This window comes from Cervus canadensis, chromosome 9 (assembly GCF_019320065.1).
Source record: "Cervus canadensis isolate Bull #8, Minnesota chromosome 9, ASM1932006v1, whole genome shotgun sequence".
Classification (NCBI taxonomy): domain Eukaryota; kingdom Metazoa; phylum Chordata; class Mammalia; order Artiodactyla; family Cervidae; genus Cervus; species Cervus canadensis.
In genome coordinates this window covers 8,026,319-8,051,950 of record NC_057394.1, presented here as the reverse complement: position 1 = coordinate 8,051,950, position 25,632 = coordinate 8,026,319, and the positions used below count along the sequence as shown (strand labels likewise).

The 25,632-nt window shown below is 41.9% G+C and overlaps 1 protein-coding gene across 1 annotated transcript in view; it reads right to left on the bottom strand.

Moving 5' to 3' along the window:
* Positions 1-5,349: 5,349 nt before the first annotated feature.
* CCDC168 (coiled-coil domain containing 168) overlaps positions 5,350-25,632 on the bottom strand; it is a 39,329-nt gene continuing 19,046 nt past the window's right edge. Inside the window, exon 5 of the mRNA XM_043477336.1 lies at positions 5,350-25,621. Within this exon, the coding sequence (XP_043333271.1) occupies positions 6,725-25,621 (18,897 nt within the window). The 3' untranslated portion in view covers positions 5,350-6,724. The remainder of the gene's footprint in view (positions 25,622-25,632) is intronic.

Sequence of the window (25,632 nt, the reverse complement as noted above, 5' to 3'; positions counted from 1 at the left end):
TATTTATTAAGAGGAAAAAAAGAGTACAGTATGTGTAGATAGACACACGGGCAGAGTCAGGGAGAGAGTTGCGGAGTCTGCCCTCGTAGTGGTTTCAGTTCAGTTCAGTCACTCAGCCGTATCTGATTCTTTGCAACCCCATGGACTGCAGCAAACCAGGCCTCCCTGTCCATCACCAACTCCAAAAGTTTACTCAAATTCATCCATCCAGTTGGTGATGCCATCCAACCATCTAGTCCTCTGTCATCCCCATCTCCTCCCACCTTCAATCTTTCCCAGCATCAGGGTCTTTTCAAATTAATCAGTTCTTCCCATCAGGTGGCCAAAGTATTGGAGTTTCAGCTTTAGCACATCAGTCTTTCCAATGAACACCCAGGACTGATCTCCTTTAGGATGGACTGGTTGGATCTCCTTGCAGTTCAAGGGACTCTCAAGAGTCTTCTTCAACACCACAGTTCAAGAGTGCCAATTCTTTGGCGCTCAGCTTTCTTTATAGTCCAACTCTCACATCCATACATGACTACTGGAAAAACCATAGCTTTGACTAGTGGTTTGAATTACTTTAATGGGGCATTTCTTCTGGGTTTCCTTTGGCCAATCATTTTGATTTGCCTGGTTCCCAGTCCATATTTGGCATATTTCAGGATCCTCCCATAAGTGCACACACACCTCTTAACCAAGCTGGATTTTACCCAAAAGATGTCTGGGTAGAACATCCCTTGACGTAACTCCCCTTTGGCCTGCACAGAGCCTTTTCTTTCTTTTTTTAAAATTTTTAATTTAAATTATTTATTTATTTTACTTTACAACACTGTATTGGTTTTGCCATACATTGACTTGAATCCGCCATGGGTGTACATGTGTTCCCCATCCTGAACCCCCCTCCCAACTCCCTCCCCATCCCATCCCTCTGGGTCATCCCAGTGCACCTGCCCCGAGCATCCTGTATCATGCATCGAACCTGGACTGGTGATTCGTTTCACATATGATAATTTACATGTTTCAATGACATTTTCCCATATCATCCCGCCCTCTCCCTCTCCCACAGAGTCCAAAAGACTGTTCAATACATCTGTGTCTCTCTTGCTGTCTCGCATACAGGGTTATCGCTACCATCTTTCTAAATTCCATATATATGCGTTAGCATACTGCATTGGTGTTTTTCTTACCGGCTTACTTCACTCTGTATAATAGGCTCACGGAGACTTTTCTGAGCATGTGCGGTCAGGGCGGTATCCTGACTTTGAGAATAAGAACGATGTGAGCTGGGCGGGTCCCAGCCACCTCGCCTTAAGGGTCCCGCTCTTCTTGTCTTGCAGTTTCCATCCGCAGGGAGTGGATCTCCCATCGCTTTACACTGGGGAGAGCCATCCGCCTCTTGCCTCAGTATCTGGAATAGGGCGGGTGCTGTCAAAAGCACTGTGTCCTGCTCAGCTTCCTCTTTCCTGGTCCTTTGGGTACAGACAGCAGTCACTTCACGGGGCTTTTATTTCGTCTACTCCTTTTGTTAAGCGTTTCTCTGCGGTTCCAGACCTGTGCGCTGTGGCCACGGGGAATCGGTTTAACTTGTGAGGGAAATAGAGCGACATCTGCTGGACACAGCGTGAACTGCTAGCTCAAGGTAGTTCACGATTATCAAATGGTGCTACATTCCTCTCTGGGAGAAGGCAATGGTACCCCACTCCAGTGTTCTTGCCTGGAGAATCCCATGGACGGAGGAGCCTGGTGGGCTGCAGTCCATGGGGTCGCTGAGAGTCGGACACGACTAAGCAACTTCACTTTCACTTTCATGCATTGGAGAAGGAAATGGCAGCCCACTCCAGTGTTCTTGCCTGGAGAATCCCATGGAGGATTGAGGAGCCTGGTAGGCTGCAGTCCATGGGGTCGCTGAGAGTCGGACACGAGTGAAGCGACTTAGCAGCAGCAGCAGCACATTCCTCTGTATTAGGTTAATTTCTTTGTGAAGCTGAGGTTTTTAGCTGTTGCAGAAAGAAAAGCAAGTATTGCACCACAATCAATGTGGCGTGTCCAATCTGATTCCTAAAGCTCAAAACGTTGTGTAGTATCCAACAGGCAGGCACACACATCCTACTAATAAGTGTGGTTATGTAAGAATGAAATAAAAATATTTTTTCTTTGAATTTATATATTTTTTCCAAGCAGCTCCTAAGCTGCTAAGATATAAATCATAATTAAGTCGTTTGAACATATGCTACTTAACACATTATTGATCGGGAGAGCCTGTGGCCAGCAATTTTGCTATGTACATGAATACTGAAACACTCCAGTCAGTAATGTTCGGGTAACAAAAGACATATTAATACACCTCTGGTTAATAAGTTGTTATAATGTGCAGAATTGTTGGCTTATTTATTTTGCCTGAGGGGTGCAGTGAAAAAAATCAGAAGCACTGAAGGCATTGAGGGAGTTTGGGAACCTCTGACTTAAGGATGAATTCCTCCTGCTTTCTCTGTTTCTTCCAGGTAATGAATCACGCCCTGCATGGGGTGTAGTTGTGTGCATAGAACTAGGAAATCCTCAGACCCAAGTCTTCATCTTGCTTATGACAGACACCATCTCTGCCTTGTCCTCCCCCAAGTTCCCTCATTACCTTAAAACTCAAACCTAAGTCTCTCTGCCCCCAGTTTTCATGGCACATGGGCTACACCGGGTCTTTAAAACCAAGAGGAAACACGTGCCTCGGTTTCCCCAGACACTTGTTTCTAAAAGAAGGCAGGCCATTCAGGTCACCAGAAGACTTGGCTTGGGTGTTCATCATTTTGCCAATACCTCCTCCGCATGGGTAATTCTTTTTTTTTTTTTCCACAGATGTAACTTATCATATTATATGTGACTAGCCCAATCCTAATCATAGAGTTAAGGCTAACAGCAACAATAATGCAATCATGACAGTAGTAATATAACATTAGTTAAATGCTTACTATATCCCCAGGTTCAGTTCTAAGCATATATATTAACTCTTGATCCTTACCACAACACTGACTGGTAGATAGGATGTTACCCTTACTTTATTTATTTATTTATTTCTTTTTTTTTTTTTTTTCCCTTATTCCCCATCCCGATCCCCCCTCCCACCTCCCTCTCCACCCGATTCCTCTGGGTCTTCCCAGTGCACCAGGTCCGAGCACTTGTCTCATGCATCCAACCTGGGCTGGTGATCTGTTTCACCCTTGATAATATACATGCTGTTCTTTCGAAACATCCCACCCTCACCTTCTCCCACAGAGTTCAAAAGTCTGTTCTGTATTTCTGTGTCTCTTTTTCTGTTTTGCATATAGGGTTATCGTTACCATCTTTCTAAATTCCATATATATGAGTTAGTATGCTGTAATGTTCTTTATCTTTCTGGCTTACTTCACTCTGTATAATGGGCTCCAGTTTCATCCATCTCATTAGAACTGATTCAAATGAATTCTTTTTAATGGCTGAGTAATATTCCATGGTGTATATGTACCACAGCTTCCTTATCCATTCATCTGCTGATGGGCATCTAGGTTGCTTCCATGTCCTGGCTATTATAAACAGTGCTGCGATGAACATTGGGGTGCACGTGTCTCTTTCAGATCTGGTTTCCTCGGTGTTTTGTATGCCCAGAAGTGGGATTGCTGGGGTCATATGGCAGTTCTATTTCCAGTTTTTTAAGGAATCTCCACACTGTTTTCCATAGTGGCTGTACTAGTTTGCATTCCCACCAACAGTGTAAGAGGGTTCCCTTTTCTCCACACCCTCTCCAGCATTTATTGCTTGTAGACTTTTGGATAGCAGCCATCCTGACTGGCGTGTAATGGTACCTCATTGTGGTTTTGATTTGCATTTCCCTAACAATGAGTGATGCTGAGCATCTTTTCATGTGCATGGGTAATTCTTGACCGATGTTGTTCAGCCGCTCATTCGTGTCCAACTCTTTGCGGCCCCATGCACTGCAGCACACCAGGCTTCCTTGTCCATCACCATCTCCCAGAGCTTGCTCAGACTTGTGTCCATTGAGTCGGTGATGTCATCCAACCATCTTGTCCTCTGTCGTCCCCTTCTCCTCCCACCTTCAATCTTTCTCAGCATCAGGGTCTTTTCAAACGAGCCGGCTCTTCACCCCAAGTGGCCCAAGTGTTGGAATTTCAGCTTCAGCATCAGTCATTCCAATGAATATTCAGGGTTGATTTCCTTTAGGATTGACTGATCTCCTTGCAGTTCAAGGGACTCTCAAGAGTCTTCTCCAACACACAGTTCAAAAGCATCAATTTCTTCAGTGCTCAGCCTTCTCTATGGTCCAACTCTCACATCCATAAATGACTACTGGAAAAACCGTAGCTTTGACTATATGGACCTTTGTAGGCAAAGTAATCTTGCTGCTTTTTAATAGGCTGTCTAGGTTTGTTGTAGCTTTTCTTCCAAGGAGCAAGTGTCTTTTAATTTCATGGCTGCAGTCACCATCTGCAGGCTGGTGGACTCTAGTCCATAGGGTTGCAAAAAATAGGACATGACTGGAGCAACTTAGCATGCATCTAACACGTAACTGTGTAACAGCCCTGTGTGTGTGTGTGTGTGTGTAAAGTCGCTTCAGTGGTGTCTGACTCTTTGCGACCCTGTGGACTGTAGCCTGCCAGGCTCCCCTGTCCATGCAATTCTCCAGGCAAGAATAGTGGAGGGGGTTGCCATGCCCTCCTCCAGGGGATCTTCCTGACCCAGGGATCGAACCCACATCTCTTATGTCTCCTGCATTGGCGGGCAGGTTCTTTACCAACAGCACCATCTGGGAAGCCCCACAACAGCCCTATAGGACATGTAACTATAGAAGAGCTCTATATAGAAGATAAATATATAATGGGCACATAGCAGTAACAGCTTTAGTTTGGATTGCCAGCAAGTGACAGGCAATCTTCTTTTTTAAACATTTATTTATTTTTAACTGAAGGATACTGGCTTTACAACATTGTGTTGGCTTCTGCCATGCATCAACATGAATCAGCCATAGGTCCATGTATGTCCCCCATCTCCTGAACGTCCCTCCCAGCTCCCACCCCCAGACAGTCTTCTGAAACACAGTTTACTCTAAATGCTGCATGCTATGTAATCTATTTAAAGGCCTTTTAAGGAACAAATAGGAATTCAAAGTTAAATAATTTCAGTCTGAAATGGGGACACTATCAGCAGAATGCAAGTTGTGGGAAACTCTACACAACAAACAACCTGGATTCTTCTATTTGAAAAAATTGTCAGGAAAACAAACAAACAATGGAATGGGAACCATTAGAAAATGACATTCATGAGAGCTGGAAATCATCTGACTAAATATTTGGTACCAAGTAATTACTGTTGCTTCTTAGACAGGAGATGGTTATTTAAAATCATCTCTCTAGTAGAGATTTGTAACATGATAAAATTACGTATCTGTGACTTGCTTCAAAACACTAATGGAGAAGTGGAGGAGGCAGGTATGCCTAGAGGTTAAAATTTTAGGGCTGAGTGAGGGGCACACAGAAGTCCATTATACTGTTGTCCTTTTTGTGCATATGTTCAAAATTCTCTACAATCAAAAGTAGGAAAATATTTGATTGTCAAACCCGACAGACTCAGAAGATGCCAAGACCAGTATACTGATGACAGAATCTTGTCTGTGGCTGTAGGTGCGTGTCTTGGGGAGTTAATGTCTTGTTATTGTTAAATATCAAGAAGTGAAATAATTTCACTGTTTTTGTTACTAAAAAAGTTCTGTGTAAGCCGTACAGAATTAGATACTTTCCTTGGTAAGAAAAAAAAAATTGAAATGTTTTATAATTTTGCATCAAGCATGCCCAAATATTCCACACACAGCAAATAATGTTTTAAAGAGATCAAGTAGCATTTATAATAGAGGGAGGAGCATTGTTATCCCTAGCATGAATATAATGGTGATAAGAGTAAAATAAAATGATCAACATTATGGAGTTTTTGAGGCAAAAAAAGATTTTTTTCCCCCAGTGAGACCAGTGTTTTATTAACATACTAGAAATAAGCCAGCACAAAGTACATTCAAAAAAATTCACCTGGTGCTAAAAATCCCGCCACCACCCACCCTCAACCTCACATGTCTGGGTTTTCCCAGCAGCCCCTGGGCAGACTCGGCTTTTCCGGGCCTCCTCTAAGACCCTGGGGGTGGGGTCTGAGGTCCTCAAGCCTGTTGTTGCCCCAGCTGCGGCAGGTGGTGAGCAGGTTATGGAGATGCTGCGGGTTCTGCTCACCACTGGGGATGACGACAAAGTCATCAGAGGAAACTGGGTCCTCAGAAAAGTATCTTGTGGCATGTGACATTGTTCAGCCCTCGCTGCTCCCTGGAACTGTCTCCCTTGAGTATCTACGTCCTCCTGCCTTTCAGGTTCTCACTTATGGGCTACACTTCCTCCAACTCACCCTGCAGTCATTGGGGTGGGCTGGGGTGGGGTGGGAAGGGGGCTTTGGCACCTGGGGGCTTCTCCTCTGGGGGATTATAAGGAGGCACAAACTAAAGAGAGCTCTCTTGCATGGCTGGCCCAAACCCAAAGTCATTCGCTGTCCCAACACGCCCTCCCAGAACGGTAGATTTGTAGTACAATCTACTGTAGGGTGTCAGTTTAGAAAACACTTCACGAGGAAGCCATCTGACCTGATACGATTTTATTTTGCAAAGAATATCATCTTAGCAACCAGCTGTCCTCTCGAGATGAATCTGGAAATGGTAATATCATTTTTAATGAAGTAAGCTGAAGGACTCTAACAGCGATCCCAACAACTTTTTGGATGAGTTCCATATACTGTAAGAAGTTGAAATCTTGACCACCAGGGGAACTCTGAAGTTTCTCTTCCTTACAGCTTTGGGGGGAATAGTCCAGCGAATGGTTTGGGGTATAATCTCCAGCGAGTCTGCTGGTATACAGGCATAAAAAAATGGCTGGTTTTGTTTTTTTTCAGAATGGAAGCTGATATCCTCTTGATGAGGTTTTGCTGATGATTTGTATTTACTTGGGAAATAATCCAGTCTTTCTGATTCATAATCCCTCACATTCTTCCTTCCTGTGTGTTTCTGTTTACTCTTTGTGTAACTGTCATCACATTCCCAAGGCATGTTGTTCTTTCTAAAGAAGTCCAATTTGGCCTTCCTTCTTTCTCTGCTTTCTGAATGCCTGTGAGGTTTGCCTTGGCTTTTTGCAAGATGTAATTTAATATTGGATTCTGTTAAGGGAACTAAAGAATAATTTTTCCCGCTCACTGTAGTCTGTGAAAGCATCTCCCCATTGAAGGAAATGGAAGATGATACAGATGGAAGCTCAACGGTATTTAAGGAGCTGTGATACCACGAGTCAGGAGGCTGCATTTTGGAGGACCATCCACGTTTCTTGCTTCTGTGGGATTCATGAGATGATGGTGTCATTTTGGATGACCATCCAGGTTTCCTGCTTCTGTGGGATTCATGAGATGATGGTGTCATTTTGGAGGACCATCCAGGTTTCCTGCTTTTGTGGGATTCATGAGATGATGGTGTCATTTTGGAGGACCATCCAGGTTTCCTGCTTTTGTGGGGTTCATGAGATGATGGTGTCATTCTGGAGGACCATCCACATTTCCTGCTTCTGTGGGATTCATAAGAAGGTGATGTGATACTGGAGGATGACCTGTGTGTCCTGCTTTTATGGGGTTCATAAGAATGGGGTGTCACAATTGAGGAATATTGTCGGTGACCTCTAATATGATGGGAACCCACATCTTCACTGTAAAGTGGTTTCAAACCCATTTTGACTTTCTTCTTGTAGAGATTTTCCACAGGTATGCCTTTCTGTAATTCAAATAGAATACTCTCTGCTTCCTGACTTAAATAAGGGGTGGCATCTAAAAAGATACAATCTTCACTCTCATGTACATCAGGAGCTGAGCATTCCTCAAAGTTATCTGAATTCTCGATATCTGTCTGACTGTCAGTAAAATCTTCAAAATTCTGAATTGAATGGGAACCGCCTACATCCTGAGCCTTTTTCTGAATCTTTAAATCAACAGATTCATATGTATTTGTTTCTTGAAACCATACATGACATTGTTTATCTTTTTCTGGAGTCACATGAGGTTTTAACTTAGAAAGAGCCATGGTATCTTTCTGCACTGTGCTGTGTTGATCAGGGTCAAGGGCACACACCTGGGTAGGTGCCAAGAAATTTCTGACTAACGATGCATCTTCATGGAAACTTGGTTTTTTGAAAGGGATATGTTCTAATGGTTGTGTATCAATGGAATGACCGCCACTTTCCCCACTGTTGTCTCCTTTTTTACATATTGCAACTGTCTGTAATTTAAGACTATGTTTGGGAAATGCAGTTGGCTTAGGGAACATCCATGTAACTGGAGAACCCAGGAGAAGACGAAAGTATTTGTATTGTAAATCAAGATCTATTTGATGAAGAGAGTTCGCCTCAAAAAGTAACAAAACTCTGTTTCTTCGTTTTGGTACTTTGACCACAGAATGGACACATTTAGATAAAGGTTTCCTTCCATCCTGAGCATTGGCCATTGTGTAAGATTCCCTTACAATTCTGGGGAAGGCTTTCATTTGAATCTCCAGTGTTTTCTTAGAAAAGTGTATGAGGAGTTTGTTTTTTTCTCCTACTGAGCAGTTCTGGAGAATATGAGGCAATGTTTTCTCTCTAGCAGAAGTCAGTGAAGGCACTCCACTTTCTAGCTCTTTCATCCTCTTTAACTTTGTAGTGTTCACTGCCTCTTCACTGCCTCTTGAAACATTAACAATCAGTGACTTCATACAACTGACAGGAGGTGAGTCTTTTTCGTATTTGTGTTTTAGGTTAAATTCTATAGTATCAATCCCTTCCAGAGGCAAAAAGAACATTTGTTTATGTCTTGGATAGAGCTTCCAACTGTTATGTTTTGAGATAGCCAATTTTTGATAAAAGCTGAACCTTTGGAAGGATCGTTTTACCACCTCTGGTATCAAATTCAGTCTTATTTCAGGTGCTTTTGACTCTAAGTGATTCGTGAGCTTGATTTTTTCTTTGCAAGTAAAATTTTCTAAAACAGGTTTTGGCTGCAATTCAGGATGTATTGTCATGGATAGTGTACTTGGACCCCTTGTGAAAAGTTGTGAGTTCCAATCATCAGGTTTATTGTCTTTTACTTTTTCAAGGTTTTTAGGAAAAAACTTGTTTTGGATCATGTTTTTTATCTGGGATTCAAGAACATTTTTAATTGCTTCACAAAGAGGAATCATAATTCCTGCACTTGGACTATATCCCACTGTATTTCTTTCACTACCTTTAACTTGGGGTTGAATAGGCACAGTTCCTAGAGAAGTTTCTTGTTGCTGGACCTTTTGTATGGCTGGGTCCTGTACAGGTTCACTCTGATCCCTCTGATCGAGTGGCGAGGCACAGCCCATGGTATCAAATAGTTGAGTCTCATCTTGTGGTTCTTCTACCCTTGGAGGAGAACTGCTCATATTTAGGGTACATTTCATGTGAATATCCACATTTTCCTTTGGATTTGTAGACATGATTAGACACCCAGTAGGTGTTTCAGTGGGTTTTGGTGCCTTTCCTTGCTCCATCATAATCAAGTCAGGTTCTTCTATGATCTGTTCCACATTTTCCTTTGGACCTTTAGACATGATTAGACACCCTGCAGGAGTTTCAGAGGGTTTTGGTGCCTTTTCTTGCTGGATCATAAGCATGTCAGGTTCTTTAACCATCTTTCCCACATTTTCCTTTGGATCTTCAGACATGATTACACACTCTGTGGGTGTTTTAATGAGTTTTGGTGACTTTTCTTGTCCAACCTTAAGGAAGTCAGGTTCTTTTACAACCCTTTCCACATTTTCCTTTGGATCTTCAGACATGATTAGACACCCTGTAGTTGTCTCAGTGGGTTTTGGTGCCTTTTCTGGCTGGATCATAAGCATGTCAGGTTCTTTAACAATCTTTCCCACATTTTCCTTTGGATCTTTAGACATGATTAGACACTCTGTAGGTGTTTCAGTGGTTTTTGGTGCCTTTTCTTGTTCAACCATAAGCAACTCAGGTTCTTTTACGATCCATTCCACATTTTCCTCTGTATCTTGAGACATGACTAGAAACTCTGTAGGTTTTTTAATGGGTTTTGGTGCTTTTTCTTCTCCAACCTTAAGGAAGTCAGGTTCTTTTACAATCCACTCCACATTTTCCTCTGTATCTTGAGACATGACTAGACACTCTGTAGGTTTTTTAATGGGTTTTGGTGCCTTTTCTTGCTGAATCAAAAGCATGTCAGGTTCTTTTACAATCTTTTCCACATTTTCCTTTGGATCCTCAGACATGATTAGATATCCTGTACCCATTTCAGTGGGTTTTGGTGCCTTTTCTTGTTCAACCATAAGCAAGTCAGGTTCTTTTACGATCGAGTCAACATTTTCCTTTGAATCTTCAGACATGACTAGACACTCTGCAGGTATTTTAATGGATTTTGGTGCCTTTTCTTGTTCAACCGTGAGCATGTCAGGTTCTTTTATGATCCTTTCCACATTTTCCTTTGGTTCCTTAGACATGATTAGAGACCCTGTAGGTGTTTCAGTGGGTTCTGGTGCCTTTTCTTGCTGGATCATAAGCATGTCAGGTTCTTTTACAATCTTCTCCACATTTTCCTTTGGATCTTCAGACATGACTAGACACTCTGTGGGTGTTTCAATGGGTTTTGGTGCCTTTTCTTGTTCAACCGTAAGCAAGTCAGGTTCTTTTACGATCCTTTCCACATTTTCTTTTGGATCTTCAGACATGACTAGACACTCTGTAGGAGTTTCAGTGAGCTTTGGTGCCTTTTCTTGCTCTATCATGAGCATGTTAAGTTCTTTTACAATCTTTTCCACATTTTCCTTTGGATCTTCAGACATGAGTAGACACTCTGTAGGTGTTTTAATGGGTTTTGGTGCCTTTTCTTCTCCAACCTTGAGCAAGTCAGGTTCATTTACAATCCTTTCCACATTTTCCTTTGGCTCCTTAGACATGATTAGAGACCCTGTACCAGTTTCAGTGAGTTTTGGTGCCTTTTCTTGTTCAACCGTAAGCATGTCAGGTTCTTTTACGATCCTTTCCACATCCTTTGGATCTTCAGACATGAGTAGACACCCTGTACCAGTTTCAGTGAGTTTTGGTGCCTTTTCTTGTTCAACCGTAAGCATGTTAGGTTCTTTTACGATCCTTTCCACATTTTCCTTTGGATTTTCAGACATGAGTAGACACTCTGTAGGTGTTTTAATGGGTTTTGGTGCCTTTTCTTGTTCAACCATAAGCAAGTCAGGTTCTTTTACAATCCTTTCCACATTTTCCTTTGGATATTTAGACATGATTAGACACTCTGTGGGTGTTTCAATGGGTTTTGGTGCCTTTTCTTGTTTGGTCATACGCACGTCAGCTTCTTTTATGATCCTTGAGTTATCTTGGTCTGGAACAACCCTTTCATTTGTTTGTGGAGCTAAATTTTTATTTATTTCCCTGCTGAGGTTTGCTTCTGATTTGATGTTAGGAAGTTTGTGCATTTGTTGTTTGTCCCCCATGAAGGGCTGGGAATCCTGTGGAATTGTGTTTGTAAAATTCTGGTTCCCTTCTTTTACAATGCCTGAACTGTCTCCCATCATAGTTTCACTAGTATTTGGTGATTTCTTCTGGAATTCTGAAATACGGGTTCTCTTTGCACTTTCTAGGTTTGTCTGAGATTTTACTGGTTCTTTAGTCTGAGATGGACTCACTGTGGAAATAGAAAGACTTCTGATAAATATTTCTGAGGCATCTCCTCTTCTCAAAGCTATTTTCTTTGATTTGTTAAAGTTATACTCTAATTTCTTTCGATTGCTTGGAGTACCTCGTCCCATGTTGCCTAGAATCTGTAGAATTGGATGCTTTTGGATTTTCATATTTAAATATTTGGGGCTCAATTCTCTTTTCAAGTCTGCTATTGTTAATCTGCCTTTCTGGCCTCCTAATTTGGGAGAAAGAGGAATATAAGCATAAAATGAATCCAGAGCATGCTTTTGAGGCATTTTTTGTAGTTGAATGTTATGTTTTGCACTGGACACTTCTCGTTCCTTTTTATGTTTTTGCTCAATTGGGCACCTGTTTGCCACAGGAGTGATTACCTGAGTCTCAATTTGAGGTTCCTCTGCCCTTAGAGATGCAGTGTTCAGGTTTACTGTATTGCTTGTGTCCATTTTTATGGTCTCCTCCTTCAGATTAACAATGGTTTGTTTGTACATTTCTATTTTGTCCTCTTCTAGATGGACAGCTATGTTTGTATCTATTTTTAATATCCCTTCTTTCATTTCTAACTTTTTTTGCTTCAGATTTCCAGTAGAGCCAGTGTCAGTTTCATTTTTTCTCCCCACATCTCCAGATTGAAGTGGAAAAGTCCAGGAGGAAACAGACTTCTGAAGCGATTCTAGATTGTGTGCCTCTTTATCGGGAACAAGCAATGTCTGCTCCTTTTTCCCTCTTTGGGCATCAAACTCTGTCATACCCATTTGTATTCCTGGTAGCATTGGTATTCCAGGGCACACTGTAGTTTGCTTGCGCACATCTATTTCCAATGATGTCCTTTGCTTTACATGTTGAAGTGGAATTTTCAGAGAAAGACTAGAATCCACTCTGGTCTTTTGTCCACTCCCAGACTGCAGCACCACTTGCTTTTTCATGACGATTTCTTGATCTGCATTTTGGAGTGCATCTGACTCTGTGATATTCATTTCCTCAAGGGGCTCCTTTATCTGTGGTGCTGACACTTTGGGAGGGGACATTTCACTTGTTTTTCCATTGTTTTGTCTATCTTCTTCTGGCTTATCACATTTACATAGATCTGTAGATGCTGGAGATGCTTGTGATAAAGCTCCTTCTTGGTGGTGGACACCTTGCTTTGAAGCAGAAAATCCTTCTGAACTGACAGGGGAGCCAAGTGTGGCATAAATCTCCTTGGATAGTTTCCTTGGCAGTGAAACTAGAACGTGAGGACTTATTTTATGGTTTAAGTTATTCATTATTTCTGTTTCTTTCTTCAGACTTTCAATTTTAGTGAGATCCATCATGGGGAAGGAAAGAATTGTAGCCAAAGTTTCTGGTTTGTATTTTTCTTGCTGAGCCTCTGACCCTGCAAAGAAACCTTCTAGCCTTTTCCCACCTTTTATAGTACCATACCCTGTGACATAAAAGTCCTCCTGCTGCGAATCTGAAAGTAACTGACTCACATCTCCTTCAGATTTGACTTGTGGAGGTTCCCTCCTTTGCTGTACACTGATCACAAAGTTTGACGTCCACTGTTGCATGGCCTCTTCTGGCACCGAGCGTTCTGCATTTTTAACAATTTCCCTCTCACCAGCAGCTGATTCTGTAATTGCTGTTTTCTGGGTATCTGATGTTTCCTGGAGATTTTGCTCTGGATGAGAGGATACTGTGATTCCTGGTGTGTCTTTGTCTGTTTTGCTCCCTAAATCTAAATAAAGAGGTGCAGAAGGGATAGAAAGAAAAGTCCTTGTCAGGACCGTACTTGGTTCATCTTTATCTTTGTGTACTTTTCCCCCTGGCTCTTTAATAACATTCAGTACAAATTTCTTTGTACTAAGGACATCTGGAATTGGTGAAATCGCTGATTTTTTGTGATGGGTCCGTAGCCTCATGTCTACGTTTTTCACATCAAGCTTTTTTTCTTTCTCTGACATACATTGTTTTCTTTTTATTACATCACCACTAATTCCCTTTGTATCTGTTCTCTTCTTTGCATCTGATAATGCTGAAATCATTCGTGGAAGTAGAGAGGGTTTTTTAATCCCAAGCTTTCCTTCATCTACTTGTGTACCTTTATCCAATTTCGGCTTAGTTGGAGGTGTGGCAAGGTAAACATTTCTTACGACCTTACCAGGCGGTTTACCTTGAATTTCCTGTTTCTTTTGCCCCGTCCCTCCGAGGTTCAGATACAATTCTGATCTGTGGAGCGTATATGAAGAAGGTGATTTCTTGGACTTCAAAATTATATATTTGGTGTGTGTCACACCTCTCCTATCTACTGATTTTTCTCTGTCCCTCTCTTCTTTCTCAGGAATAGGTTGTTCCTCATTTTGAACACCTTTCCTGGAATCACCACTAATTGAATATGTATGTATCATTTGCTCTGCCTTTGATATTCTCCCCAAAACAGACCTTCTATGTGCTAGCATTTCATCATCAACTTGTACTTCTTTATCCAACTTGAGGGCAGGGATAGATGGTGATGAAATAGAAAATTTGGTCAGGTATTGACCATCTTTTGTGATATCATCACTAATTGAATATGCATGTGCTGTTTCCTCTGCATATGCTATTCTCCCCAAAACAGGCCGTCTAAGTGTCAGCATTTCATCATTGACTTGTACTTCTTTATCCAGCTTGAGGGCAGAGAGATACGGTGATGAAGCAGAAAATCTGGTCAGGTTTTGACCATCTTTTGTGGTATCACCATGAATTGAACCCGTATGTACTACTTCCCCTGCATATGAAATTCTCCCCAAGGCAGACCTTCTGCATGCTAGCATTTCATTGTCAACTTGTACTTCTTTATCCAATTTGAGGGCAGGAAGAGATGGGGATGAAGTAGAAAATTTGGCCAGGTTTTGAACATCTTTCATGGTATTACCACTCATTGTCTCTGTATGTGCTATTTCTCCTACATACGGCATTCTTCCCAAAACAGACCTTCTATGTGCTAGCATTTCATCATTGACTTGAACTTCTTTATCTAATTTGAAGGCAGAAAGAGATGGTGATGAAGTAGAAAATTTGGTCAGGTTTTGACCATCTTTCATGATATCATCACTAATTGAATCTGTATGTGCTATTTCCCCTGCATATGATAGTCTTCCCAAGACAGACCTCCTACGTGCTAGCATTTCATCATTGACTTGAACTTCTTTATCCAACTTGTGGGCAGAAAAAGACGGTGACAAAGCAGAAAATTTGGTCAAGTTTTGATCATTTTTTGTGGTATCACCACTAATTGAATCTGTACGTGCTATTTCCCCTGCATATGGTAGTCTTCCCAAGACAGACCTTCTACATGCTAGCATTTTGTCATCAACTTGAACTTCTTTATCCAATTTGTGGGCGGGAAGAGACGGTGATGAAGCAGAAAATTTGGTCAAGTTTTGATCATTTTTTGTGGTATCACCACTAATTGAATCTGTGCGTCCTGATTCCCCTGCATATGATAGTCTTCCCAAGACAGACCTTCTCTGTGCTAGCATTTCATCATCAACTTGTATTTCTTTATCCAATTTGAGGGTGGGGAGAAATGGTGATGAAGTAGAAATTTTGGTCAGGTTTTGACCATCTTTCATTGTATCACCACTAATTGAATCTCTGTGTACTGTTTCCCCTGCATATGTCATTCTCCCCAAAACAGACCTTCTAAGTGCTAGCATTTCATCATTGACTTGAACTTCTTTATCCAATTTGGGGGCAGAGCGATATGGTGATGAAGCAGAAAATTTGGTGACGTTTTGACAGTCTTTTGTGATGTCACTACTAATTGAATCTCTGTGTACTATTTCCCTTGCATATGAAATTCTCCTCAAGACAGACCTTGTATGTGCTAGCATTTCATCATCAACTTGCACTTCTTTATCCAATTTGAGGGTGAGGAGAGGTGGTGATGAGGTAGAAGTTTTGGTCAGGTTTTGAACATCTTTCATGGTATTACCACTAATTGTCTCTGTATGTACTATTTTCCCTGCATTTGAAATTCTCCCCAAGACAGACCTTCTATGTGCTAGCATTTCATCATTAACTTGTACTTCTTTATCCAATTTGAGGGCAGGAAGAGATGGGGATAAAGTAGAAGATTTGGTCAGGTTTTTAATATCTTCTGTGGTATTACCACTAAGTGTCTTTGTATGTACTACTACTCCTGCATACGACATTCTCCCCAGAGCAGATTTTCTGCATGCTAGCATTTTATCATTGACTTGTACTTCTTTATCCAACTTGAGGGCAGGAAGAAGTGGTGATGAAGTAGAAGATTTGGTTAGGTTTTGAGCATCTTCCGTGGTATCACCACTAGTTGTGTCTGTATATAATTCCCCCCCATATGCTATTCTCCACAACATAGACCTTGTATGTGCTAGCGTTTCATCATCAACTTGTACTTCTTTATCCAACTTGAGGGCAGGAAGAAGTGGTGATGAAGCAGAAGATTTGGTCAGGTTTTGAGCACCTTCCGTGGTATCACCACTAGTTGTGTCTGTATATAATTCCCCCCCATATGCTATTCTCCACAACATAGACCTTGTACGTGCTAGCGTTTCATCATCAACTTGTACTTCTTTATCCAGTTTGAGGGCAGAGAGAGATGGGGATGAAGTGGAAGATTTGGTCAGAACCATACCTGGTCCATCTTTACTTTCCGGCATCTCCTTTCCTTGATGTTTGGGAGATACAGAGTTTCTTCTTGCTACTCCGTCCTCTTTCTTGTTCTGGGGCAAACATTTCTCTCTGGAGGGACTGATAACAGTATCTCTCGCCATTGACTCTACGTGTGCCACTTCCTCAGAACTTGATGATTTCTGGAAGTTTACTGGGGGAAAAGAGGATCCTGGTAGCATTGACATGCCCTCTTCTCTTATAGACTGGTCAGTTAGATCGTCTGTAAGTACAAAAGGTGATTCCTTTGCTTTCAAATCCATGTTATGGGGGCCCACTCTACTATTCATATCCACATTTTCCTTTCTCTCCCTCTCTTCTTTCTGCAGCCTGTGTTCTTTTAATATTTTTACATCTTTTGAAAGTTCCCCCTCATTGGTGTCAGCATATTGTGACGATTCCTTGGACTCTGCTTGTGGGGGAGGCAATTTTGTGATTCTTATCATGTACCTCTCTCCTTCTGGTTTATCAGATTTAAGATATGGTAGAGTCAGTAAAGAAGTACAGATGTTTTTCAATCTTGTAACTAGTTCACTGTCCTCTCTCTGTACCATTTTCTTTTGCTTTTTAATTTTGCACTGTGATTCTTTGCCATCACATCTATGTGAAAGTGGTAATTCCCTTGCCCTCTGATGCACAGATATTGGAAGCACTCTGTCTTCATTATCTGTTTTGAGTCTAGCTTTGTTTTTTAACAAATGACCATCAAATGACTTAGCATCTGCTTTTGTGTTTAGATTGAGTGGATCATAAATCTTCAGCGGTGGAAAACAGGATTGCGTTATTCTTTCTGTATCTTTCTTTTCATTCCTGCTAGCGTCCTGTCTTAGGTAAGATGGAGAAGGTAAGGAGGCACGAGTTTCCCTCAGAACCATTCCACTGCCATCCTGCACTTCCTTCCCTTGCTCTTCGACATTCAAAGGCAGTCTGTTTCTACTGAGTAAATGTGTAAGTGGGGATGTGTGGGCTTCCACAGCTGTGATTTGGGGATGTGTTCTATCTTTCTCGTCTTTTCTTTTTACTCTGATCTCTGTCTCTTTATATGACACACGTCCGTTAGCTCTTACTGTTATATTACACGAGCTAATACCTTGACTGAAATCTGCATATCTGATTTTCCCTGCACCTGATGACTCAAGGAGCTGAAATGGTGGCGAGAATCCCGTGACTGCAGGCAGGTGTTTGTCTTCTTTGATTCCTGCATCCAGTCTGTGGTCTGATGGAGAAGGCAAGGCAGGGGGGGGTTTTGTTGGAGTCACACCAGGGTCTCCAATTCCCCCCTGCCCCTGTTCTGCGCTCTCCTCCATGCTCGGCTGTGCTTCCTTTCTCCTACTCAGAGCAGCGTGCTCAGCAATACCAAACACATGAGGAGGGCATGATGTCTTTGCCTTGAAATCTGAGCCACTGGCATGCACGGAGCCTCTCACAACTGTTGTGTGTGCTCTGTCCCTTTCTTTTGGTGGCGGATATTGTTTTTCTTTCTTTCTATCAGTTGACTTTGGAGGCGCTCTCTGTACTGAAGGCCATGAGGCTTGGATCTTGAGATGTGGCACAGAATGCCTTAGGACTCCCGGACCACCTCTGTCTTCTTTTATTGTGTCAGATTTAAGATGCGTTGAAGAAGTGACAAAAGGGCAGATTTTGCTCAGAATCACAACTGTGTCCCTTCTCCCTTTCTGCTCCCTTTTCACTTGCTCCTTAATGTTCACCTGCAGTTTCTTTGCCTCGAGCATATGGAAAAGCGGGGATTTCCTTACCTTCAAAGCTAAGGACTTGGGATGCACTGGGTCTCTCACAAAAATATCTGCTTTATCCTTTTCTCCCTGCGTCACGTATTTTGTTCTTTTTGAACCGCCTGAGATCTCGCTCAGAGGTGACACTGTATTTTTTAACTCCCGTGCATCTGATGACTTCCTGCGCCACAACGGTGGAAGACAGGATGCGAGAGCTCCTTGCTTCTCCTCCTCGCCTTTGTTTAGTGTAAACGGAGGCAGACAAAGTCCTGTCAGAACTGCATCTCGTTCACACTTTCTTTCCTGTGCATGTCCCAGGTTTTCCCTTCTGTTTGCTGGTTCATCTCTAGTCTGGGGGCTGTGGCTCCCAGGGTTACTGGGAACGTGTGGAAGTGGGAACTCCTCTGCTTTGGAACTTGTCTCTTTGGAGTACTTCATACAATTCATATTGGCTGTTTCTCCTTGATCCTCTCCTTTCTGGGGCATAAATTCATTTGCTGCTTGTACATCGCTTATGATATCTCTTTCAGTTGACTCTCGATTTGCTTTTTTCACTACATCTGATGATATCTGGTGGTGTAGTCCTGAACAAGAGTATCTTGTTACTTTAGCTCTGTCATCTGCTTCTATCATTTTTGTATTCGAGTTAAAAGAAGTGGCAGGTCTGGAAGTACAGATCAAAATCACACTTGGTTCACCTTGAATTCTTTGTATCTTTTTCTTTTGCTCTTCCACCTCCAACTGGACTTCCTGTGAAAGTGGTGAATTCTTTTTCGTCAAAAGGAGGACTTTTTCCATGTTAACTCCTTCCTCTTCTTCCTGTATTGCATGTTCTTCAGCTTTTTTTACACTGTTTGAGATATCATCAGAAACAGACTTTTTATATGCTATGTTTCCCATATCTGATGACTCCTGGAGTTTGGGTTGTAGAAAACAGGATTTTGTTTTTCTTAGCATGACTGCTTTTCCTTCCCTTCTCATGTCCACTTCAGAGTAAGGTGGAGAAGAGATGGAAACACAAGACTGTCTCTGAATCCCAACCTGTTTACCTTTATCTTGCTTTATCTTTTCCTCTTTTTCTTTGATGTTCAACTGCAATTCCTGGGCAACTGGAGACTGGTTCACCTCCAGAGGCATTCTTTGGGGATGCCTTATCTCTTTCAAAGCCAGGTCCACTTTGTTTTTGTTTTTCTGTGACATATATTTTGATCTTGCTATATTGCTTAAATTATCATCAGCTGGCTCCTTATATGTTATCACTGCATCTGACAGTTCCTGGAGCGTCAGTGATGGAGGGCAGAACCATGATACTGTTTGTGATGCCGCTTCTTTTACTCTAGGACCCTGCTCCAGGTGAGAAGAAGATGGAATGGAGGCATGGGGCTTATTCAGAACTACATTTCCATCACTTTCATCTTCCTGCATCATTTTCTCTTGCTCTTTATTGTTCCACTGCAGTTCATTTCCATGCAGTGTGTGTTTAAAAAGTTTTTTCTTTCTTTTAAAAGTGGCCCTTTTGCAGCCCCTTTTATCTTTCACATACACTGTATCGTCTTCATCTTCCCTCTTTTTCTGTGGGAAATGTTTTGATCCTATTATGTTGCTTAAACTCTCTCTATTAATTGACTCTGCAAATGATGCTTTCCTGATATTTGATGTTGCCTGGAGCTTTAGTGGTGGAAGGCAGTTCTGTGGTATTCTTGACATATCTCCTCCTCCTTTTGTTCTTGAAATCAAATCAAGAGTTGACAGAGATGGTACAGAAGCAAACAGGTTTGTCAGTTTCACACCTGATGTACCTTTGCCTGTCTGCCCCTCACTCTCTTCTTTTATAATGTTCAACTGCCCTGACAATTCCTTTTCACTGAGCATGTGTGATCGTGATGGTTTCTTTGCCTTCAAGGTAATGTTGGGATCCATTGTTCCTTTCACATTGACTCCTTTTATTCTAATCTTCTCCTTTCTCTGCGATATAAGTGGTTTAATTCGTTTTACATTATTTGAGATAATCTCATCAGCTGTCTTTATATTTAGTTTGAGAGAAGGGATGGACTCATATACATCTGTCACAACCAAATCAGGTTTAACCTTTCTATGTTTCCAATTTACCACTTCCTCTTTTATCTTCCTCTGCAGTTCTGGTCTGTTGCTTGGGCCACCATAGTCAGTGGTATTAAATATGTTTGAAAATATCAATTTTTTCAAAGTCCTTTGGGTGTGTACTATGTCTTTCTCAACTCCTTGTTTTAGGTCATTCTTCTGTCTTTTATTTTCAGGCAAAGGAGGCATATGGATAGAAAGAGAATGTGAAAAAAATCCAGGAAGACACAGCTCTTTTTGTACTTTTTTTCGACATGCTTTACATAAGTGCACCTTCTTTCTAACACTTAGCTTGGGGGAGCTAACATTTGTTATTGAATCAATTACCTGCTCCCCATCCGATAATTTCTTTCCTTTCAGTAATGAGACATTCTGATATTTTGTAGTTTCACTGGATGATTCTAAAGGTGGCCTTGTATTTTGTCTTGTCATTTGCGTTGGAGGAGCTGAGGGTACAGTCCATTCCAGGCCACACTCATGTTGAGTATTTAGTTGTTCTTTAGAAATCAAGTCTAATCCTTTTGTCCTGCTCGACACATTCCCTACTTCTGATAATGCTTCCTTCGTCTGAGGCGTTAAATGTGGCAGGAGCCAGGGACTGTTTTGAGGGTAAGATGTAAGCTCAGAGGGAATTCTCAGGGAGGGAAAATTCTCAGAGGGAATCAGTAGGTGCTGCTGCTTTTGTTCCACGCTGGGTAAGTTTTGTCCTTTTTCACTTTTTTGTGTATATCCAACAATAACATCCATTCCTTTTAATGCTTCCTTAGCCTGTGGAGTTGAATATTCGGAATGCATCTTACTTGTGTCATCAAACTTTACCTCTTGCACTGAGATATTAGTTTGGTGGAGACCTGTTTGGGAGTGAGATGTGGACTTTTGAAGGGTCTCAGACATCCCTTTCTCTTGCTGGTCTCCTTTTCCTGTAATATGTGAACCAAGTCCTTCTGTACTTGGAGTATACTCCACAGTGCTAACTACTTCTTCCACTGCTGTCTTTTCAGACGGCATCTTACTTTGAAATAATATATCTTTTGAAGGATCAGAAGCAAGATTTGGCCAAATACGTTGTACACATTCTGGTTGCTCTTCTGATTCTGCAACAGGCAAGCCAATTCCTTCTGTATTTGAATTGTGGTGTCTTGGACTATCTACTTCCCTTGCTGCTTTCATTACCCCTGGCAATTTAATCTGAAATATATCCATCATAGAATGAGAAAGAGATGTTGGGAGAGCCTTGCATGTACTTTCCTGTTGATGTTCTTTTCTTCCTGAGCACGGAGGTTGATCCACTGGAATATCTACTGCGTTTGATGCTTTCTGGACAACTGGACTCAAAACTGCTGAACTCATTCCTTTGGCTGAGACTTCTTTCTTTCGCCTTTCAATATGGAGTTGATGCAATAGGCAAGAGGAAATGAATTCCAGAAGATTTCCCTTCCTCTGGTTAGAACTGTTTTGCTGCTCTGTCCTTCCTTTCTCGGAACAGTTTATTTTCCATTCATTTGATGTTAATAGAAGGTTCGTTAACTTTGGCATCTCGGTTTCCCATAGATTGACGTCTGAAACAACAGGGATGCTAACACTTTCTTTCCCTGTTGCATTTCCTGCCTCTCTCACATGAATAAGTTCCCCACTGGGGCAAGATGCTGAATCCAGGAGATGTTCCAGAATGGGATCTGGTTTCACATCTCCGATCTCCACTGCAGGTGTATATTGCCGGGCTTCTGCATTTGCACAAAGAAATGTCTGTCCTTTTGAACCTTGCAAGGTATCAGTTTCTCTTAAGCCATCTCTTCCCAGTTGATTTGGAATGGTATTTTCCAAATGAGGGGTTTCCGTAATGGAGTACAAAGCAGGCTCCACCAGTGTCCTTGAATTACTTCCTTCTTTCAGCAGATCCTGTTCCTTGAAGGTCTTCTCTTGAGAAGCATCTGACTCTGGAAGACACATATTCTGTCTTTTTGAACTTAAAGAAACACCTGTTTTCTCAGCTACTTCCGTCCTCTGTGGAGCTGACACTGGAGGTTGGGCCTCGTCTCTGTCTCCCTCCTTTACTCCCAGGGCGATGAGGCGTTGGTGTTTCATGTGTAATCTAACTCTTGAGATGTCAAACATAGTGGAGCAGCTTCCTCTCTTTGGTGAAGGCTGATCGGGATGTACTTCTCTTTTCAAATTTACTGTGTATTTGACATGGGTGGGGCCCTTCTTCAGTTGCTGTCTTATCATGAATCGATATCTACACTGTGGGAAGATGTCTGGGGAAGCGATTTGGCAATTTTCTTCTTGCTCTCTGATACCTTGTCTCAGGGTTTTCTTATTTCTGGATTTGGCACTTTTAGCAAGGGACTGTGAAAATGCTATTTGTCTTGTGTTCAGCGATTTCTCCAGCCTCGGTGGCTTGCCTTTCTCCCTTTCCGCTTCCATCAGCTCTTGAATTTGAGGTGGAATAGACCCAGAGTCACAAATAGTTTTCAGAGAGAATTCTACCTCAGTTTTACCTTGCTGGAACCCCAGCTTCTGCTTCTTGGTGTTACACCTTGTCTCCTTTTCGTCGCTTCCGGTCCCATACCCCGCTGTGTTATACATCAGGGAAACAAATGGTTTCTTTGCCTTCGATTTTACCTGCTCGGTATGCACAGTGTTTTCTGCACCTGCTGCTTTTGCATTAGCGTGATGGTTTAGGATTTGGGGGTATGGAGGTATGTGAGCATAATCAGAGTTCTGGGTGTTTCCTGAGACACATGGTTCTTGCTGTTTCTTTTGTAGAAACTCAAATGACTGGGTATATTGTGAAGGTGTTCCAAACAAGACCTGTTGTTCACACTCCTTTTCCTCCATGACTTTTGCTTTCTTTAAGGCATTTCTCTTTTCGGAAGAGTCTTCACAGTTACCTGAGGTGCTAGGTGACTGCTCCATTTTTATATGTGGTGGAATAGATGGAGAAGCATCTGTAGGTTTTAGGTCTGTGTTTAACACAGCTTTGTCTGTGTGTGTGTCTACCTCCTGTTCTTTGTTCATGCTTAAAGCAGCAGGACCTGCGGCACTGAGTGACTGTAAAACCACTCTGTCTTCAACTGGCAACTGCATGTGTGTTGTCTGCACAGGACTGAACCCTGATATTCTCTCTGCCTCTGTTTGGAATCTGCTTTGCCTTCTAATGTCAGAGGCATCCACTTCAAAGCAAGTGGCATTTGTGTACATAGCAGTCACATTTTTACCTGAATGCATCTCTTTCATTTTAGTTTCTATGTTGGATCTAAGTTTCGTCCTCTGTTTTGTGGCACATTGCCTACTGATTTTAAATAGCTGTGAAATGAGTGGCTCCTTTTTTTTCATCACAGAACACTTGCGTTTCAGTGTGATTTTCTCTTGCACTGTGTTTGTCTGGCTTTCAGAGTCAGATAAAACAGGCATGAGTAAATTGAAAGGCCCCAGGAGAACTGTGGCTAAGTTTTTATCCAGCTCTGCCTTTTTCTCTGTAACAAAATCATCTAGATTTTTGTGAAGTGCTCCGTGGTTATCCAGACTATCCCTCGCTGCTGTATCGAATGGCAGTTTGTCAGTCACTAACGTGGGTGGTGGACTCTTAGCTCCCTCGCTGGCATGGAATGTCTCTCTCGCACCTTCATTCTGTTGCTTCTCTCTTGCCTTGGCCTTAAGTTTGTGGTTTTTCTCTCTGTGGCTTCCAGTAAGACACCTCGTGCTATCAAGCCCCTGTAAAACTGGTAGCTTCCCTGCCTCCAGAGTTACCTGCTTGGGACTCATTGTACTTTTCTTGCCTACAGCCTCTACTGCATGACTCTGGCTCTCGGGTTCAGATGAATCAAGGCTGGAGAAATCTAAGGGCTTTAAGACTGTTCCTACTAAGTCACTCTGACTCCTTGCCTTTTTCTTAAAAATAAGACTATCTCGTTTCCTCCTATGATTTCCATCCCAGACACCATCACAGTGTAAGGAACCAGCCTCTGATTTCCTAGCTTCTGGAAATGGGGTCTTCAGATCTGCCATGTGTTGGATTTCCTCTTGAGTATGAAGAACCTTCTTCAGTGTTTGGGCCTGAATTAAAGTCATCACGCTTTTAGACACAGGCTTTAAAATTATTTTTCTAATGTGTTGTTCTTGCCTCATGTTTTGTGCTGCACAAGACAGATTCCAAGTACTTCTGCCTTCCGAACTGTCCAGTTTAGGTTTTGATTTGCAGGGGCCAAGATTTTTCACATGATGATAAGTGAAACAGAGGTGTTGGCTCTCGTGTGGAACTGATTCTGCTGATATTTCTGGGACATTTTCCTCTTCCTTCTCATGTGGCACACTCACCCTCCCTGTGTTGCTGGATCTGCTTTGTGTATCAATCAGATTGGCCTCCCACGCTTCCCCAACACTCAGTGATTTCTCTAGCTCTGGGCAGGTGTGGCTGTGTGTTTGTACTCTTGGTTGATCTGTCCCTGTTGTGGGTGTGCTATCAATTTCAATATCTATCTTATTACCTGTTGAAACAGGTGTGAGAGATGAAAATGTATCAGCTATACTTTCATGTTGTTGCCTGTCTTTTATCACAGACTTTAAATAACATTCCTGTTTCTTTTTACAGTACTGATGACCATGCTTAGTGATATTAAGCACCTGTGAAAAAAGAGGCCTCTTTGCCTTCATTATACATCTGGGACCCGTAAGATCTTTCCTTTCTGGAAATTTTAGTTCTTTTTTCTGCCTTCTAGATTCAGACAAAACAGATGTTGTGGATATTGTTAGTAAATCTTTTTGCAGCTCTTCATGTTTCTTGACAATAGAACCACCCACTTTCCTTCTAGAGCTTTCATTACATGAATCTCCAAGTGCTGAGATCCCTGACTTAGGAAGTGGGATATTTTGATCAGCTGTGTATTTTGTTACTTTTTGAGTTTTTATGTCTTTCTCTTCTTCAGCTTGTAGGGAAGCTGAACTGGAAGCATCCAGCCTCCTTGGGGGGTTCCCAGCAGATGGAGTCCTACACCCTGCCTCATCAGTTAAAAGACCATCGAACATTGCTGTCCCTCTTTTTACACATGAAATCTTTTCACTCTTTCTATGCAGTATGTTTGTATATGGTGGGATGTTCTTCTTCACCTTTTCAGTTTGAAATGGAATTATCAGAGGAGAACAGGTAGACTCCAATATACTTTCTGAAACTAGTGTTTGTTGCTGCATGTCTTGCTCTGTAATAAGTATATTTTCATCTTTTCTACTTTCTGTCCTACTCAGAAATTGTAGACCTGTTTTGAATACAAATTCCTTGCCCTCTCTTTCATTTTGCCATCTTGACTCAGATGTGGTGCCCAAGGCACTCCATCTTTTACACAGTCTTTTCCTGTCCTCTGGTTTTA